General features: G+C 52.3%; 2 protein-coding genes across 2 annotated transcripts in view; both read left to right on the top strand.

Annotated features, from left to right (window-relative positions):
• The first annotated feature begins 3,583 nt into the window (after positions 1-3,583).
• On the top strand, positions 3,584-12,685 carry OPN4 (opsin 4). Its single transcript, XM_042782977.1, has 10 exons — positions 3,584-3,727; positions 4,879-5,024; positions 6,783-6,916; positions 7,260-7,463; positions 8,048-8,219; positions 8,650-8,814; positions 9,789-9,896; positions 10,832-11,012; positions 12,348-12,526; positions 12,634-12,685. The coding sequence occupies exons 1-10, from the start codon at positions 3,584-3,586 to the stop codon at positions 12,683-12,685; spliced, it is 1,485 nt and encodes a 494-aa protein (XP_042638911.1).
• A 5,331-nt stretch (positions 12,686-18,016) lies between these two features.
• LDB3 (LIM domain binding 3) overlaps positions 18,017-18,722 on the top strand; it is a 66,044-nt gene continuing 65,338 nt past the window's right edge. Inside the window, exon 1 of the mRNA XM_042782979.1 lies at positions 18,017-18,109. Within this exon, the coding sequence (XP_042638913.1) occupies positions 18,017-18,109 (93 nt within the window). The remainder of the gene's footprint in view (positions 18,110-18,722) is intronic.

Genomic DNA, 18,722 nt, shown 5'->3' with positions numbered 1-18,722 from the left:
TCATGTTGTCAGAAGGGACCATTCCCTGGAGAAGGATGTCATGCTTGGTAGGGTGGAGGGTCAACGAAAGAGGGGGAGGTCTTCAACGAGATAGATTGATTCGGTGGCTGCAATGATGGGCTCAAGTATAGCAGGGATTGTGAGCTGGCGCGGGATAGGGCAGTGTTTCGTTCTGCTGTGCATGGGGTTGCTATGAGTCGGAAACAACTCAACAGCACCTAACAACAACAACAACCCCATCTTACCCCTGTGCTGAAATTCTTGAGTGAAGAAGGACCCACGGGACTGTTGAGGAGGCAGCCAGCAGAATGGTTGAGAGGCTGAACCCACCAGGTCAAGCTTGGGGAGGAACCCAAGATGCCGGGTGTAAAGTAAGAGTGCTCAGGAGTGGGGAGCACAATTGGATACCTGAGCAGAGTGACAGAAATGCCACAGCCTCCCCCAGGTCCATGACTTATAGCAAGGATGGCTTGGGTAGTAAGGGCAGGGGTTTCTCTTGGTGGTGGTAAGGGGATGGAGGCTGAGGCTACCCCCACAACCCTTTGACAGGTTCCAGGCAGGACAGCTATCATACGGAATGGAGTGCAGAGGTGGGGAAGAGTCTGCCAAAGAGCAGGAGCATAAGAGGAAGTGGGAGAGCAAATCAGCATTCCAACCCTCAGAACTGAAAAGCAGAGCCAAGGGACCTCAAAAAGCCCCAGGCATAGGAATTCAATTCTTTACGTGTTTCTTGAGTACTGTTCTAGCCTGGACACCCAGGTGTGTGGACTATCCCCTCATCTGCCAACTTGGTAGACCTCCCTCCTGTAGACCCGGCCATGTGCTAGCTGCTTCACCTGACTTCTCTAATTATCAGGCGGAAAGTATGGTGGGTGCTAAATGAACTTTCATTTGGCTCAGAATTCCTCCCAGCAGAGATTAATAGTGAAACATACCACCATATTCAAAAGGAAGCAGTTGGCACACCCATGTTGAAAAGAAAAGTGAGAGGAAAGAAAGTGAAAGGAGTCCCTCAGCCTTACCTCCCAGGTAAGGGGAGCCAGGACTGGGAGCTCAAGACCTGAAATGAAAGGGCCTAGAGAGGAACTAAGGAGCTCTGGCGGCAAAGTGCCTAAGGTATTAGACTGCTAACCAGAAGGCTGGTGGTTCAAAGCCACCAGCCACTCTGCAGAAGGAAGATGGGCCAATCTTCTTCCATAAAGATTTATCACCTCAGAAACCCAAAGGAGGTCTCTATGAGTCTGAGTTGACTCAATGGCAATGAGTAAGGGAGGGAGGAATTTGGTCTCAGCTACAGGAAGTGCAGCTTCCCTCTCTGGGGCTGGAAGAGCTCTGTGTGTAAAGATTGTGAGGGGGACTGGAAGGGAGCTTGCATATCACTCCCTCCAATCTGACCTCAGAGCCAGGAAGGACATCTCTGGAAGCCAAGCAGATTCCTCCCCCATCAGCCTCCTGGAGCCCCAGACCTGGGCAGCCAGAGCCTAGGAAACAACTGTGCACACCTTCTACCCTTTCCAGCTTTGGAAATCACTTTCAAAAGGGAGAGAAGGGAAGGCCCTGGACCCCTGTCACTTCTAATGTTTATTCATCTCAGGCCAGGCCTGCAGGCCAGAGAGTTCTCAGGTCTCCACCAGCTTTTGGATTTGTTTAAATCTTTATCCCACTGCCATCAAGTAGATTCCAACTCATAGCAACCTTATTTGTTGTTGTTGTTGTTGTTGTTGTTGTTATGTGCCGTCGAGTCGGCCCCGACTCATAGCGACCCCTCCTTGGGTTTCCGAGGCAGTATCACTACGGAAGTAGGATTGCCCAACCTTCCTTCCGAGGAGTGGCTGGTGGGTTTGAACCGCCAGCCGTCTGGTTAGCAGGCAAGTGACTTAGCCACTATGCTACCAGAGCTCCCTATTTGTTGTTGTAGGACAGTGAAAAACTGCCCCATAGGGACAACAGGCTCAATTGGCATAAGATACTACACAAAACATTTTTCCACCTCCTACTTTGGCAAGTAGCAACTGGGATCTTAAAAGCTTACAAGCAGACATCTAGATGCAACAATGGGTCTTTCCTAGTCCAGAGCAAAGAATGAAGGCAACCAAAGATTCATGGAAACAATTAGTCCAAGCAACTGGTACACCATGCAATCCACAGCCAATATGACTATGAGACCGGAAGACTATGGTGCCCAGCTACCACTGTCAACCACTCAGAGGGGAATTTATGTAGGAGATCCTGGATAGAGAGGGAGAACAATGTGGAACAAAACTCAAAATCATTTGGAAAAAAAAAAGGGGGGGGGGACTAGGTTTGCTGGTCTGATAGAGCCTGGTGGAACCACTGAGACTATGGCCCCTAGCTGCCCTTCAGATCTGGAATTGAATTTATACCTGTGGTTTCCAGCCAAACAAAAGACAGGCATAGGAGTTGAACATTTACCTGAAATAGATACACTCCTTGGAGAGAACAATCATGGGAGAAAGAAGGGCTGTTTATGCACAGGGAGATAGCTCAGGGGGCAGGAGTGCATGGAGGGATGGACACAGGGAAGAGGTAACTATCGGGAGGAAGTGGGAGGGGAGCTGTTGCATTGAGGTAAATTGTAGTCAGAGTCATGAGGCAAAGGGTATGTGAACTGCTGTACAGAAAGTGAATTTGCTCTGTAAACTTTCACCCAAATCACAATAAAAAAAAATTTTTAAACTGCCCCATCGACTATAAATCTTTACAGGAACAGACTGCCATATTCCTCTCCCAGAGTGGATAACCGCAGACCTCTCTTTTAGTAGCTGAGTTCTAAACCACTGAGCCACCAAGGCATCTGTATTTATGCTCACAAATCAAACACAAAATGCTCCATGATCTGCTCTCACCCCGACTGTTACGTTCTTCTCATTTTCTTCATCTGTGAAATGGGGTGAACAGCCTTGGTTGAGAGTGGTTGTGTATATGTGAGGTGCTCACATGGGCCAGATATGAAGGGGCAGGTAACACCAGGAAAGAGAGATTCTGGGCTCTCCAGGGTCACTTGCCCACAAAACAGCCCTGGAGTTCCTACTACAAAAAGGAGTTCTTGGCAGTGGCAGAGGCTCTTCTTGATGAGGTTACGGTAGAGGAGAGCCTGAAGAGTGGGCATGACAAAGCCTCTGCCCAACATCCAGGGGTCTGAGCCAGCAGTCTCCCTTACCCTACAAACTGACATTCACATTCTCCTGCTCACATGCACTGACATGCCCAAACACACATGTTCCCAGCTTCCTCAGATCTTCATACTCAGATCTTCCTATTGGCAGACATCCAGGGACTGGCATCTGGGTGAGCTGCAGGCTATGAGCAACTGAGCATGTGCAGCCCCCAGCTCTGCTACTTAAAGGTGAGAATCGACTCTGTAGCTGTGACACTTACTCCTTTGCACTTCACTGGACACCGAGTGCAGCCATCAGCCCCAAGAGCAGTTTCAGGCAGGATCCGGAGGCTGGTGGGCTGGGCAGAAGTACTGAGAATGGGGGACAATGGGAAGGCTGGCCACAACTAAAGTCCTGAGCTTGATTTCCCTGTGAGATCGTGAAAGGACTGTCCCCACAACAGGATGAATCTACCTTGGGGGCCAAGAGTTCCGTCAGTCCCAGCCCAGGCACCCATCTGCACAGCCACCCCAGCCTCAGCCAACAGGTGGAACAGCTCCCAGGTCAGCAACTCCAGCCTAGCCAAACTTCCTTTTAGCAGCTCCACGGTAAGCCTGGGGGGAGTGCATGCATGAACAGAGCCCTTCCCTTACCCTTCACCCTGGCTCACTGTTGGGGCAAACATGGACTTTGACTGGAGGGAAGAGGGTTCTAAGTTCTTCTGTGGGACCTTAGACATGTTACTGAGTCTCTCTGAGCCATCCTACACAAAGAAAATGATAGAGGAGAATCCTGATGATGTCCTCCCCATGCAGAGTATTTAAAGGCCAGCTCTGAAGGACATGGGACAGGAATTGCCCAGACTTGCCCTTAGCTGTACCTAGTCCTTATAGGGGGTAGTGAGGTGCCCCATGAAACCTTCTGGAGAGGAAGCTGGAGAGAAGGGTCCTTCAGGATATATACCCTGGGCCTCTGGATGTGTCCAGTCCAGTGTGGGCATTGGGGTGCCCTCTGCTCCGTCATCCTAGCCAGGGTCCCAGAGCCCATCCTTCACCACCCCCACTGTGAATTAGTGAGGGATGAGGGCACTTTCAGACCCTGAGAACCAAAACCCTTCCTGGAATGCTACCCCAGGCCCTGGGCAAGATGGGAAGGCTCCAGTAGTTGTAGGGTCCAGGAGAGACAGAGATTAAGTCTCTCCTTCCTAGAAGTGGAAGCTCTAAATCCTTCCATACTGGCTTTGTTGGGTCATAATTTCCTTGCAGTAACTCTAAGCTTTTTTTATAAAGGGGAAATGTTCCCTCTCTCTCATGCCAGACATCAAGGAGAGAGTGGAGCGTAGGGGCAATCCAGCTTCTCCTTTGAGGCTTGGAAGGGGAGTGGGACTCCTGAGCAGAAGGTCCACCCCACCCTTCCACCCCAGAGTCCCAGGAGACCTTGAAGACCATCGATGCTTTCTTGGACACTTGGGATGGGGTCCATACCATGGGGAGGGACCTGCCCTGAAATTGGCTCTGCCTTTGCCCCAAGGAAAGGTAAGGTCACCACAGCCATAGTCCATCATGCCAGGCACACATCTGTCTGTCCTTCTGGCCTCTAGCCAGTGAACTGGGCCACTCATAGAAGCTGTACTCATCAGTGACATGGGATGACAGCCTGTGTGCGTGAGCGGCTTTGCCACTCTGAGATCCCTCACCTTCTCAAGCAGTTTGAAGGTGACAAGGGATAAGATGATACCCTTGTTTCTGTCTCTCCACAGGCATCCGGGGCTCAAACTGCTGCCTGGGTCCCCTTTCCCACGGTTGATGTGCCAGACCACGCCCACTACACCCTGGGCACAGTGATCCTGCTAGTGGGCCTCACAGGGATGCTGGGCAATCTGATGGTCCTCTACACCTTCTGCAGGTGCCTAGTTAGTGGGCTAGGGTCAGGGTGCAGAGACAGAGCAGAGGATAAGAACATGAACCTGACTGCCAGCTCTAGCCAGAGCACTGTTGAGGATGGGCAGAGAAGTCAGACCAAGCCCTCGATGGGCTCAGATCCACAAGCCCAGAGAAGGCAAGCTTGAATGGCACATGCTGTTGAGCCCCAGACCCAAGACACCCAGGTCTCTGCTCTTTCTACCCAGCTATCAACTCACCTTTGCCTTGCCTACCTCAGGCATCTTCTCTCTGCCTTGAATTGCGGCCCTGAGCACCAGTGCCCTCAATCCTCAAGCCCCCAGCAACCACTCACTAGGTCACCCTTTCCTCTCGAACCCCACAACAGCCTGAATGACTGAGACAAGCAAGTGAGGAAGGGAGCCCAAGCCCTCCCACCTACTAGTGGAATGATTTGGGCAGACCTTTGTCTTCTTTGAGCTCACTTTTCTTGCCTGCAACATGGAGTTATGATTTATTTCATGGAGTTCATGTCCTGATCAGGTGAGTTTATGTATGTACAATGCTCCGCAAGTGAGGGTCTAAATCCTAGCCATGCCACTTACTGTTTTGTGATCCGGAGCAAGTCACTTCACAAACGGATCTTTGGTGTTCTTATCTGGATAACAGAAACAATGGAGCCTCCCTCGGGGGTGGATATGAAGACAGATGACAGCAGGAGGCAAGGTTTGTGAAAGGCTGAGCAGTGCACCTGGCCTGTGTGCACAAATGCAGTTTTCTCCCCTCTGCCACCCTTGAGGGTGTGGACTGCAGTAACAGCTACACTGAGCAGCACCTGGGCTAGGTTGGGACATTGAGGAAGAGGGTTGAGGATGATTCCCAAGCAGGAAGGAGAAATGAGAAACATAAGACGAGACTAGTCAAGTCTGAGTGCACAGCAGGAGGAGCCTAATGAGAAGCCCTGGAGGAGACCTTTGTCTGGAGGGTCTGAGGAAAGCAAGGGCTTTATCTAAGGACTGAATGTCCACCATGCAGAGGTAACCAAGGGAGCAAGAAGAGGAAATGGACACAGCCCAAGAGCTAGCCTCCATGGAGTCTTACAACAGCTCTGGAGGACATTGCTTTCCCCATTTCATTCTAAGGGAGAGCTCCCTAAGCTGGTCTGGCAGGGACATCACCTCAAGAGACAGCTGGTCAAACACCATGGCTATGCTGCTTGATAATTTTGAGCACTACAGCCCCAGGGTCTTATTTCCCAAAGCTCCAGCTAGCTTCTAGGTCTTACCTCAGAGGTTGATGACTTGTTGCTAACTGTCCTACCTGCTGAGGCTTCACACCCCAATGTCCTGCCTAGTATGACTCACAGCAAACCTGGCAAGTGCTGTTTCCCTCTAGTCCCTGATAGTGCAACCTCAGTTTCCCCTGCTGGGAAACAAGGTCTGGTTGCTGTCTTGGGGTTTCTCAGTACTAGGCCATACAATTGGGTTCAAAGGCTGTTCAGCTGATACTTTGCTGTACAGCTGGATGGGTTCTGTAGCCCAGCAGCTTGTGCCTGCATATGTGTACAGGCATGTGCACATGTATATAAATGTATATGAATGGGTGCATATATTCAGTATATGTACATGTGTGTGCATACACATTTGTGTATGTGTGCTATGTACACACGTGTGTGCATGTATGTGTACACATGTGTGAATGCGTGTGTGAGTGTATTTGTGGTTGAGGAGTAGGGAAAGTCCCCCAGCAGAAGTACCTCCTAACAGCCTCTGACCCCTTCCAGGACCAGAGGCCTCTGGACACCTGCCAACATGTTCATTATCAACCTCGCCATCAGTGACTTCTTCATGTCCTTCACCCAGGCCCCCCTCTTCTTCGCCAGTAGCCTCTACAAGCAGTGGCTCTTTGGGGAGGCAGGTAGGCTTCCTTTTGCTGGAGGGAGGAAGAGGGTTGTGCCCAAGGGATGCCCACCATGGAGATGGCACAGATATGGAGGTGATTTGCTCTTCCTGGGCAGGGAATGGGTAGCTGTTCTCAATCACACAGTTAGTGAGCACTGAAAGGAAGACTCCAGCTCAGGTCCTGAAGTCTCTGCCAGACTCTGTCAGAAGTGGCAAGTAGGCAGGGTGGAGAAAGATCAAGGCCTGCTTTCTGAGAGGTGAGGGCAGGAGCCAAACAAGCTCCATCTCCAGACCCTCCCTTCCCCCAGTACCTGGTGGGTAGTCTCCCAAGGACTGAGGTCAGGTGGCTATGTTCACAGCCTGCAAGTTCTATGCCTTCTGTGGGGCTCTCTTTGGCATCACCTCCATGATTACCCTCACGGCCATCGCCCTGGACCGCTACCTGGTGATCACACGCCCGCTTGCCACTATTGGTGTGGTGTCCAAGAGGCGGGCAGCACTCATCCTGATGGGCATCTGGCTCTATGCCCTGGCCTGGAGTCTACCACCCTTCTTTGGCTGGAGTAAGTAGACTGGTGGAATCAAGGGAGGGGAAGATAGGCTGGGAGGGGCAAGTTTAAGAGACAAGTAGGTGGACTTGGGTCTGCCAGTTGGCAGGAAGAGCCAAAGGACAACCTGAGCCTCTAGTCAGATAAACAATGAGGGACATGACTACCAGCAAGGGAAACTGAGGTTGTACTATCAGGGACTGGAGGGGAACAGCACTTGCCAGGTTTGCCATTAGTCAGACTAGGCAGGACATTGGGGTGTGAGGCCTCAGCAGGTAGGACAGTTAGCAACAAGTCACTAACCTCTGAGGTAAGACCTAGAAGCTAGCTGGAGCTTTGGGAAGTAAGACCCTGGGGCTGTAGTGCTCAAAATTATCAAGCAGCATAGCCATGGTGTTTGACCAGCTGTCTCTTGAGGTGATGTCCCTGCCAGACCAGCTTAGGGAGCTCTCCTCCCTATGCCCCAACTGCCCTGGGTGTTCCCACTGCACTGGGCATGGTAGGGCTGCGACCACATGCAAAGTTCCTTGGGATGACAGACTGGAACCCACACTGAGGACCCAACAGCTGCCTCACTGAGCACCCGCCCTGGCTCCCAGGTGCCTATGTGCCTGACGGGCTACTGACATCCTGCTCCTGGGACTACATGAGCTTCACACCCTCGGTCCGAGCCTACACCATGCTCCTCTTCTGCTTTGTGTTCTTCCTCCCCCTGCTTGTCATCATCTACTGCTACATCTTCATCTTTAGAGCCATCCGGGAGACAGGCCGGTAAGAGCAAGTCATAGAGAGAGGAGAGCTAGGCAGGCAAGTGTGGCAGCAGAGGAGGGGGTTGAGGGTGAAGGCCATTCTCCCTCCACCAGGGTTGTCTCTGGGCAGACAAAGGAAGCTGAAAAGATGTGCCCTGAGGTGGGGATCCTAAAAGCAAGCACAAGGAACCTGGGTACATAGAAAAGTCTGGGGGAGAGGGGCCTTTAGGCTTGGTCTAGTGACCTCAGAGGTCAGAGAAGGTACCACAGTGTAACCACAGGGAGCAGATTAGGCTCAATGTAATAGAGAACTTTCTGTGAGTCAGGGCTTCCTGCACTGGAAGGGAAGACTTTCCTCCAGGGATACTCCAGAGAGGCACCCTGACAGTATCCATGACCCTGGCATGCATTGCCACCCAACTGTGGTCAGACCTAGATTCTGCCTGTCCTAGGGCTCTCCAGACCTTCGGGGCCTGTGAGGGTGCCAGTGAGTCCCCACGGCAGAGGCGGCGGCTGCAGAGTGAGTGGAAGATGGCCAAGATCGCGCTGTTGACCATCTTGCTCTATGTGCTCTCCTGGGCCCCCTACTCCACTGTGGTTCTGGTGACCTTTGCAGGGTGAGCAGTGGGTAAAGGGCTGAGGCTGGGCTGAAGGGGAGGGTAAGGTTACCTGGGGGTAGCCTCTTCCTTCCAGCCCAAGCCCAGGGACAACTGTCCTTGCAGCTTTATTCTTTCTCTGGCCAGCAAAGCTCCACCCCAGGCAAGTCTTCTTAGTTTTGGCGAGCATCACAACACATGCTGGGGAGCTCTGGGCCACACCAAATTCAGCCTGTGGCCTGTGAGGGATGCCAAGTTTTGTGAAACGCCTTGGAGACACGCAGATCTCCCTGAGATTCAGGTCCTCTCTCTACCTGGGCTGTGGGCACACAGCCAGGGGTATGGCTCACCTCCAGAAATGGGTCTGGAAGAGCTCTCACTAGTCCTTTGTGTGGCTACAGTCTGGAGACTTTGCAGAAGCATGGGCATAGGCTAGACTTCAGAACTTTTGAGACAGCATTAAACCTTGGAAGGGTTTGAGTACAGCACTTTCTCCTTGTGCAGGAATGGCCTGTCTGCTCTCAGGTCCTCCTATGAAGTTACTCTAAGAAAGTCAGGGAAGCAGGTGGGTGGGTGGGCTGGGTGGGCATGAGGAGAGCCGGGCAGAGGGCCTGAGGACCAGGGTCAAAGTGGAATAGGGTTGCTGACTCCTCACCTGGGTTGTTACCAGTAGTACAGCCTCCAAGGGACAGTAGGATTTTCAAGCCATGTCCCAAGCCTGGCACTTCTTCCTCACAATGACCCTCCCTCAACCAGGTTCTCAGTCACCTTTGTCTTTGCTTAACCTCAGATCAGAATTCTCTCTGGCATGTCCAGTCCCTCACCCCCAACCCCCTATGGAACAAAGGTAGACTGAGCTGGGCTGGGTTGGGCTGGACAGTCCCCCTGGCAGGGCCTGCCCAGAGGGAGAAGTTTCCTGAGAGGGTGGATGGGTGGAATGTGACCTTCTGGGGAGGGCCAGCCAGCAGAAGGGGACCACAACTTCTCTGTCTCAGGTACGCACATGTCCTGACACCTTACATGAATTCAGTGCCTGCTGTCATCGCCAAGGCCTCTGCCATTCACAACCCCATCATTTATGCCATCACCCACCCCAAGTACAGGTATGACCCTCCTCTAGGCCCCCAGCCCATTACCCCCTGGCCCCACATTGTAGACCTGGAGGTTCAGGGCCTGCAAATGGAGGGCAGAGACCAGCTATCTTTTCTGCCTCTTGAATGTACATTGGGCAGGGGCGACTAGCAGCCGGAAGCAACCAGTGACACTGGGTGGAGTCTGGAGTTAAAGTGACCCTCCCATGCTCCAGCTTCCCAGGGCTCAACTTGAAGGGATGTCAGGATTCCCTGGGCAATCCTAACTATGGGACCTTAGGAGCTAGGGTCCACAGACTAGCTGTGCTATCTATCACCTGGGAAAGACTGTGTCCTGGACAGACCACAGCAGGGAGCACTCAATCTGCTTAAAGGGCCCTGGCAGAGGGCTGGGGGAAATTATTCTAGCACAGGGCACTCTTTGCTGATAAGAACCCCAGTGTGGTGGCCTCACCCACAAGGGGGCCTTCAGTGCTTCCTTTGCCTGGAGGTGTCAGTAGTTCACCACCTGGTCTGAAGCCAGCACAGGCTTGAGCCAGCTCAGCCTGCTCATATCTCACAGAGATATGGCTTGGCCCAGCCACTTGAAGGACTGTACTAATCTCTGCCTGACTCATCCTCCTACTCTAAAGCTCTCTCCCTCCATACCCACCACCCTAGTATCTGTATGTCCATCTTCACCAGCCCTGTGAGTCTGTCAGGCTCCTTCACCCAGCATCTCTCTATGCTTCTTCATCAACACCAATGACTCCCAGTATCTTTCTATCCATTTTCATCACCCCAGCATCTGTCTATCCTTATAGCCCCATTTCCCCAGTAGGTCTCTGTCCACCTCCATCAGGCTTGTTTCAGTATGTCTGTCCCTCCCCATCATCCCCTATGTCTGTTTATCCACCTTCCCCACCCCCCACCTCCTCCCTAACCAGATATGTGCACTGACCCTACAGAATGGCCATTGCCCAGCACCTGCCTTGCCTGGGGATGTTGCTGGGTGTGTCGGTACAGAGCACCTGCCTTTACATCAGCTACCGCTCCACTCACCACTCCACCCTGAGCAGCCAGTCCTCTAACCTCAGCTGGATCTCCAGAAGGAGGCACCAGACATCCCTGGGTTCTGAGAATGAGGTGGTAAGGATCTTGGGGCCTCTGTTGACTAGCACCTGGTCATCCTTTCCTCAGTCAAACCATACTCAGTGTTCCAGGAGATGCCTGGGCCCAGACAGGGATGCCTCTGAGACTCAGGGGTTTGGACACTAGGAACCCTGGACTTCTGGCAGAAGAATTGCCCACAGGCTCCCCATAGCCTTCTCATGTATCATGTCACCCACAGGCAGGACTCTGGAGCCAGAGAGGGAAACAGGGTTTCCTGAGGCCCCCTAGCAGTAGGTCAGAGCTAAATACAAGTCTCTCAACACCAGGCCATGTCCTTCTCCATGCGGACATTATACCAGCTCTCTGAGCCTCCAAGTCCACCTTTGAAAACAGAAGAGTCATCTCTCCACTTAAGACTGGCTAGGAGAGAGTGGATGTGCCTATTCTTGGTTGGGTGTTGACTCCAGGGATTATGGTCATAACCTTCAGCTTGTACTAGCTTCTCCTCAGGACCTGGGTCTGTGATGCCCTGAGGAAAACTCACTGCACCTGGGGCTCCTATGCCAGCTGTGTTCAGGAACCTCCATTCTGCCTATTGACCCCATTGTGGGGCCCACCAAGGGTCATGTTGGGCCAGCTAGTGATCTCTCATTGGCACCCATCCCCGAGGTCCCAGTTGAGAGAGGAGCTGTCAGGGGGCTATCAGGGATTCCCTTCTTTGAACCATTGCAATGAACTATAATTTATCCATTAACTGAGGCTTAGATCCTCATGAAGACACATCAAACAAAATATAAACACCCATGTGCTTAAGAAGACACACACACCACACTTTCTCCATCATACATATACACTTTCTTTCTCATACACATGCTTTCACTCTCACACAAAAACTGTCACTCTCTCACACACATACACTTTCACTCTGTCTCACACACTTTCATAGTCTCTCATACACCTTCCCTCACACACACTTTCTCACACACACACTTTCACTGTCTCATATAAACACTTTATTTCTCACACAAACACTTCTCTCATATATACTTTCACTCAAATACACACACACTTTATATTTCTCTCACACACACTTTCTCTCACACACATTTTCTCTCATGCACATACATTTTCTCCGACACATACACACTTTTTCTCTGTCTCTCTTTCACACATACACACACACACACACTGGCACATGAGCACACAACTTGCTGAGATTTTGTAACCAGTGGCCCTGCACATTGTATTATGAGCCATTCCCCAGTGAATATCCTTAGGAAGCATAGAAAAGGGCTTGGTAGGGGGAAGCTCAGGAGAAAGGCTGTGGAATATCCCACTCACCTCACAGAGTGACTCTTTGACCTCTCCCAGGGCTGGATAGACACAGAGGCAGCAGCTGCATGGGTGAGTGTCCAGCAAGTGAGTGGACGATCCCTCTACATTCAGGACCTGGAGCACATGGAAGCCAACACCCCTCTCACGCCCCAGGGATGGGAAACAGAGACTCCCAGGAAGATGATTTGGCCTGAACTCTGCCAATTTGTAAATGGGTCAGAAAAAGGGGCAAGTAGCCCAGGGAGTGGCTAGGAAAAGGGGCTTATTCTCAAGGATGGGCCAACTGCCCTCTGGGAATCACCCTTTTCCCTGTACCTCCCAGCTTTACCTTGGCTGGGGGACCTGAGGGCCTATGTGACTCCAAAATGCTCTAAGCAGGGCTGAGTGTGTGTGGTTATGTGACATGACTGTGCATGTATGTAGCAGGTGCTTTGCTGACTATATTGTACTATGATGAATGTATGGCTTGTATACAAGTGTATATGACTGTGTGAGCTATGTATCTGTGTGACCATGTGTTACTGTGACACCTCAAGGCCGTAGTTGATCTGCTCTAAGCTTAGTGTGTGACCAAGCATGTGTGGTGTGTACTTCTCTGTGTACCTCAAGGCCCAGGGCTGGACATGTCTGGTAGGAGTCCCAAAAGCAGGGGAGAGGAGAACTGTATGCTGTACATGTGCTCAGTATAAATGCCCTAAGATCAGGATGTCACCCAGAATACTTGTAGCTATTAAAAGAAGGCCAGCTGTCAGGCCAAGTGCCTATGGAACGGAATGTCGATGGCTATTAAAGAAGGTGATATTCTGGAACACTGGAAATACCATGTGCGTAGGGCCCCAGGGCTTTCCTTCCCCCTCAGCTGACAACTCCCAGCCCTGCCCCTCCACTCACATCCACACAATACCCCTGGTATCATCTTGTCCACCTAGCCTAGCGCCTTAGCTCTCTGGAGCTTCCCCAGCGAGTCCAGCACCACAGGGACTTTTCTACCTTCCTTCCCCCAAGGCCACTCTCCTGCTTATCGCAAAGAGGGTGCCACAGGTCTACTTCCTGGGGAAATTGATACCCACCCTTCAATGTGGAGCCTCTGCCTCCCCGAGCCTTCCCATCCAGGAGAGCTCCTGGGAGGACTCATTTCCTATCCCTGAGCCATGAGCACAGAGGCCAGCACAGAGCCCTGGCAGCAACACCCAGGCTGGCCAGGACAATGATGAAAGACACAGTGCCTATGCTGGCGGGACAACTAGGCTGGAGTTGTCGGGGGTGGGGGGTGGGTAGGGACAGAACATTAACTGTCACCAAATGTATGTGATAAGCACTGCCATTGAGGTATGAGCACACAGGATGCTAGAAGCAGGGATAAGTCCTGAGGGAGGGCCTCCAGGGACAGTGAAGACTGGGATTTTCCAATGGGGGGGAGAAGGGACAGGAGGAGGTGAGTGTTCCAAGTGGAGGAAACAGCCTGTGCAAATGCAGGAAGGCACAAAGGAGCTTAGCATGTCCTGGGACAGAATATTGTTCTGTGACCATGGGAGCAAACAAAGGGACCCAAAGAGGTAGTGAAAGGGACACAGAGGGCCAGGGGTGTGGCAGTCAGGGGAAGGGAGTAGAAGTTTGTAGGAGAGGTGGGGATCCTTATCACATAGGACTTCAGGTGCTGGCATGGGAGGTTTCCAGGATCTCTAGGATGGTTTAGTGGGGGAGGGGCATACTCAGCCTAGCACTCAGCTAGGACCCTCCCCAGTGCCAGGTTGAATGGAATGAGCCTGCCAGGGGAAAAATGGAGGAAGCTGGCCTGGCAGCAGGAGTAGAGTAGAGGGGGAAAGGGAATGAGGAATGTGGAGGGTGAGGATAAGGAAGGATCTGGGTTCTGGAGGCCAGGCACTGAGGTAGAAACACTGGGGAGGAGTAGTGGGGGGCCTAGGGGAGCCCCAGGGACCCATCCAACAGGAGCCTTAGACATTTCTGGCTGGAGCTCATAGAGGGCCCCCGTCCTCAGATTGCATGCAGTTTCCATCCCTGACCCAGGACACGATCTGGCCCTTCCATACCAATCTCCCATCACCATTTGGTGACCTCACATGGAAGATTCTTGGGAGATTGCTCCTACTGGGACATTCCTTGGGCTAAATAAATGTATGCTGTTTGTTTTCAGACTAAGGGGATGCCACCCAACCTGGACCCAAGGGAATAGGATGCCCCACTGGCTCTCCATTTCCTCTGGAACACATCCAGCTCCTCATATCACTCTCACATACACAGACCAGGATTGTCCTGTGAGTCCTGTGAGCCTACCAGTTGTTGGAGTAGCCCTATCACCCATGCTGTCCTGGACTCATGGCTCCAGTCACATCCTTTTCCCCATTCCACCAAACTCCTGCTCCTGCAAAGCAGGTCCACACCTACTCCCCACCTCAGCAACCAACACTTTCAACTCAGCCAGAAAGTATGCCCTGCCTTCCCATTTCCTGGGACACCTGCATCTCCTTGAGTGCTGTGCTGTGTGATTGTTCAGGGGCTGGCAATGGTTTGGGGTCCATGGGACACATCAGCTATTTGTGAGCCAGGCCTTCCTGCCAGATCCTGCACCAAAGCTGGGTGCCCCACTGGTACTGGAGGGCTAGCTGCCTCTCCCTACCGGCAGTCAAAGCCAAGTGGAGACCACAGTTCCTGCACTGGAGATTGATTCATCTCTGGCCTCTTCTCCAGAGCACCAGCCAGTTTCCTCTGTTCCCACGCTTGCATCTATGCTGCATATACACTGAGCACACATACACACACTGCCCCTGGTCTATTTAACATAGGGTTGTCTGGCTCTGACAGAAGTAGGAAAATAAAAAGCAAAGATCTTGGACAAACATAGTCTCTTCTTATTGGTACTTCAAAGGGAGAGAGAGCCAGGGCAGGCCTTGGATGTCTCTATCAGCTTATCTGCCTCCTCACTCTGCCTCCCACCTGCAACTCACTCTTGGTGATGCCTCAATCTCAAAGTGCAAGAAGGAGAGGAGGGGAGAAATAAAGACTACTTCCCAGTGGACTTCTGAGTTCAGGAGGCAGCCTCTGCCCAGCCTATGGGTACCAGCTGATCTCCCTGCCTTTGGGTCTTTCAGGGGAGGCTGAAAAATGGAGGCTGGTTTTCCCCTTTAAGAGTATCTTCCACACTGCCCCTCCCTTTACCATGAGGTCAACATCAGGCTATGCCTGAATCTGAAGATAAAGCCTGTAACTCCAGGTATAGTCGAGCTGAGCCCATTGCTCCCCCTCCCTGTGCATGGTTTATTCCTTACTGTCCCCACACTGCTGACGGCTCTGCTGATGGGCCCTCCTTGGCTTGTAGAGCAGGTTCTTCTAGGAAGGGGGACAAGACTGATGTTAGGGATAAGATAAGATGAAATGGGATGGGATGGGATGAAACGTGGCCTCTTTGGGACAAGGAATGTTATGGGGAAGGAATAGGGGTCTTGGCCATGAACTGCTGACCTCCCAGACCAAGCCAGGGCTATGGGTGGGGCAGGGGGGCTGGATTGGTTGCATGATATAGAGGAGGTGGTGGCATGATGGAAAGAACACTGGTTCCTCCCTAGCTTCTTTCACTTGCTATTCTTATCAACTTGAACAAGTTACCAGGAGTCCCCAGGTGGTGCAAATGGTTAAATGCTGGGCACTTGACTGCTAACCAGAAGGTCAGTGGTTCAAACCCACTAGCTGCTGGGCTGAAGGAAGACAAGACAATATACTTCCATAGAGATTTACAGCCTTGGAAACCCAGTGGGGGTTGCTATGAATCAGAAACAACTCAACAGCAGTAAGTTTAGTTTTTTTAGTTTTACTAACCAAAAGGTTGGTGGTTCATATGCACCCAGAAGCTCTTCAAAAGAAGGCCGGGTGATCTGCTACCAAACGTTTACAACAAAGAAAACTCTGTGGAGGGCAGTTCCGTTCTGGACCCACGTGGTTGCCATGAGTCAGAGTGGACTTGACAGTAAGTGGTTAACTGGGGCAAATTACCAAATGACTCTGTAATATGGAGATTTCTTCGACAGTGCACCTGTGTGTGTAAGACAGAGGCATATCTAGGGTATGGCAGGTATGGCACAAGCTCTGAACGCCGCTTGAGGTGGGGCACCAATGAGCAGTTTCTATTCATCATCAAAGTTTCCATCTCCAGCTGTGAGAGATCATTCAGCAAGTTAAAATTAATTGCCTTAGGCACTATTTTCCGTAGATACTCCTCTGGTGCCAGACCCAGGATGTGCGGCTGAGGATGTTGGCAGCCAGGAAATTACTCACACCCGGGTCTCCTCTGAGGTCTCAGTGCCAGAAAGCAAGCCAGCCCAATAGCCGTCAGAGCCTCAGTTTCCTCAACCAGAGAGCAGGAGTAGGCTTTGATCTCTAGACCACATGGGGCCTGATATCTGTCCTAGGAAAATTCTGGGGAAATCTTGACCCAAAAGCCCACAGTGGCAGGAACTGGTCATGAATCTCAAGGGGCCTGAGTCCCCACCAAGAACACACTGACTCTGGGGTAGGGGCTGAACACATCACGAAGAGGATCCCCCTGCCTGCTCCTTCTGACCCCAGATCTCTTCAGTTGAGTAAATGGTGTCTCCTGCCTCCCCTCTGCCCTGCCATTTATCGAAAAGGGCACGGGCCTGGCAGTGACACAGGCAGCTGGAGCTGCTGTCAAGTTTTCCAGAGCACAAATGAGATAGGAGAGCCAGGAATAACTGCTGGGACCCCAGAGGGCTTTGGGGGCATGGGCCTGGCCTGCAAGCCTATGCCAAAGAGTGTGGGCAGGAGTCCAGCCCCATGAGCCAGGCCTTCAGGAAGTGCCTGTGGCCCCCATGCAATTCCCCACCCTCTGGGAACCATTATCTAGAGTTCCATAGAATAAGCCCAGACTGGAGAGTGGCTTGGGTGTCTGCCTCCACCCCACCCCCACCATGTAACCTTGGAAAAGTCATTTAGCATCTCTGAGCCAGGGTTCCTGTGGACAAGGTGGAGACTTTCTGGACCTGAGGGGTAAGGGTGTGGAAGGTCCAACACTGAGCAATCTAAGCCAAGTCACCAAGTCACTATCTCCTGTGTTAAAACATTGTCCCGACCAGCTGGGGGCTCAGCCCAGTCCTCATCACCACCAGGGCCCCATCCTGCATAAAGTACAACATGAGTCATCACCAGGGGCACAGCGCAGCCAAGACCCCAGCCCCAATGTCACTGCCCAGGGAAGCTCACCCTCAGTCTCGGCAGAGAGAGTGGTTTGAGCTTTCCAGAGGGACAGAGAGAAGCAGAAGACAGAGAATAAGAGGTGAAAATGTTATCACCAACCTGGCCAGTGCCCCCTTCCTACTCCTTGGGGGTGCTGGATGCCGAATACCCCTCCCCAGGGCCTATATTAGCTGCGTGAGTCACGGTGGACATGGATGGGAGGCCATAGGCGGGCGGGCACAGTGTAAGGTTACAGCCCATTTATGGGCGCAGCTGAGGGCAGATATCAGTGTCGATGGCATTCACTCTGGCTATTCTTAGGAGCCTCCCAGGAGCTCCACACAGCCCAGCTGGGCAGCAGGGGACAGAGCAGGCAAGGCTGGGTGGTGGAGCCAGGGGCAGAGGTGGGCTGGAAGTGTAGGGTACGTAAGGCTCCAGATAAAGCATCCTCTCACCAACTCTTTCTCTCATCAGAGGCCGCAACTGTCAACTCCAGAATGTCTTACAGTGTGACCCTGACCGGGCCTGGACCCTGGGGCTTCCGCCTGCAGGGAGGCAAGGACTTCAACATGCCGCTCACCATCTCTCGGGTGAGTGTGCAGTGCCCACAGCTTGGACCCGTGAGGGGTGGGGCACACTCGAGGAAGGGGAGTGTGTGTCCTTCTGTCTGTCCTCCCAAGGCTCTTGGAAAGCAGAGCATGACCCATCCCCACTCATTGGATACTGCCAGCCTCAAGCCACTAGTCTCAGCCACAGCTTTGTGCCCTCCCAAGCTGGCCAGCCAGTTAGGAGTGGGAAATGTCACGGGCAGATGGCCAGTGTTTTGAGTAGAGAAGGAAATGCTGAGTTCGCGGAACTGACAGGTAGGCAGAGAGTACGGTTTCTCCCTAAGCCCTTCTGACCAGGGTGGGCTCCAAGTCCCTCGCAGGCCTGGAGCATCTCCCTAGAAGTGGGCAGCTGCTCTCAGGAGAGAGCATTCCTATCCTGAGAAGTCAGTGACCGCCAGCCAAGTGGATAGATGGACGGACAGATTGCTGATCTTTACTGCCCTGCCATTGTGCTGCAGGGCTGAGCTGGATGGATTCCTGGGCTCCAGTAACTGCTCTGTCCCAGACTAGAGATACCAACCCTCTCCAGGGACCATTCACTGGTGGCTTCATGGGCTGGGTGAGCTGGGCCTCCTCACTTACCAGGGTCCAGTCA

Source organism: Orycteropus afer, unplaced genomic scaffold (assembly GCF_000298275.1).
Source record: "Orycteropus afer afer isolate SDZICR_OR568_19922 unplaced genomic scaffold, OryAfe1.0 scaffold00547, whole genome shotgun sequence".
Taxonomy (NCBI): Eukaryota; Metazoa; Chordata; class Mammalia; order Tubulidentata; family Orycteropodidae; genus Orycteropus; species Orycteropus afer.
The sequence above is the reverse complement of the archived record's forward strand: the minus strand, read 5'-3'. Positions and strand labels throughout refer to the sequence as shown.

Bases quoted from the DNA above. Each gene is read 5' to 3' on its own strand.
- OPN4 (XM_042782977.1), top strand. From the start codon at position 3,584: ATGAATCTACCTTGGGGGCCAAGAGTTCCGTCAGTCCCAGCCCAGGCA. The intron at 3,728-4,878 runs GTAAGCCTGGGG...GTCTCTCCACAG, and splicing joins TTCCTTTTAGCAGCTCCACG to GCATCCGGGGCTCAAACTGC. The intron at 8,815-9,788 runs GTGAGCAGTGGG...TCTCTGTCTCAG, and splicing joins GTTCTGGTGACCTTTGCAGG to GTACGCACATGTCCTGACAC.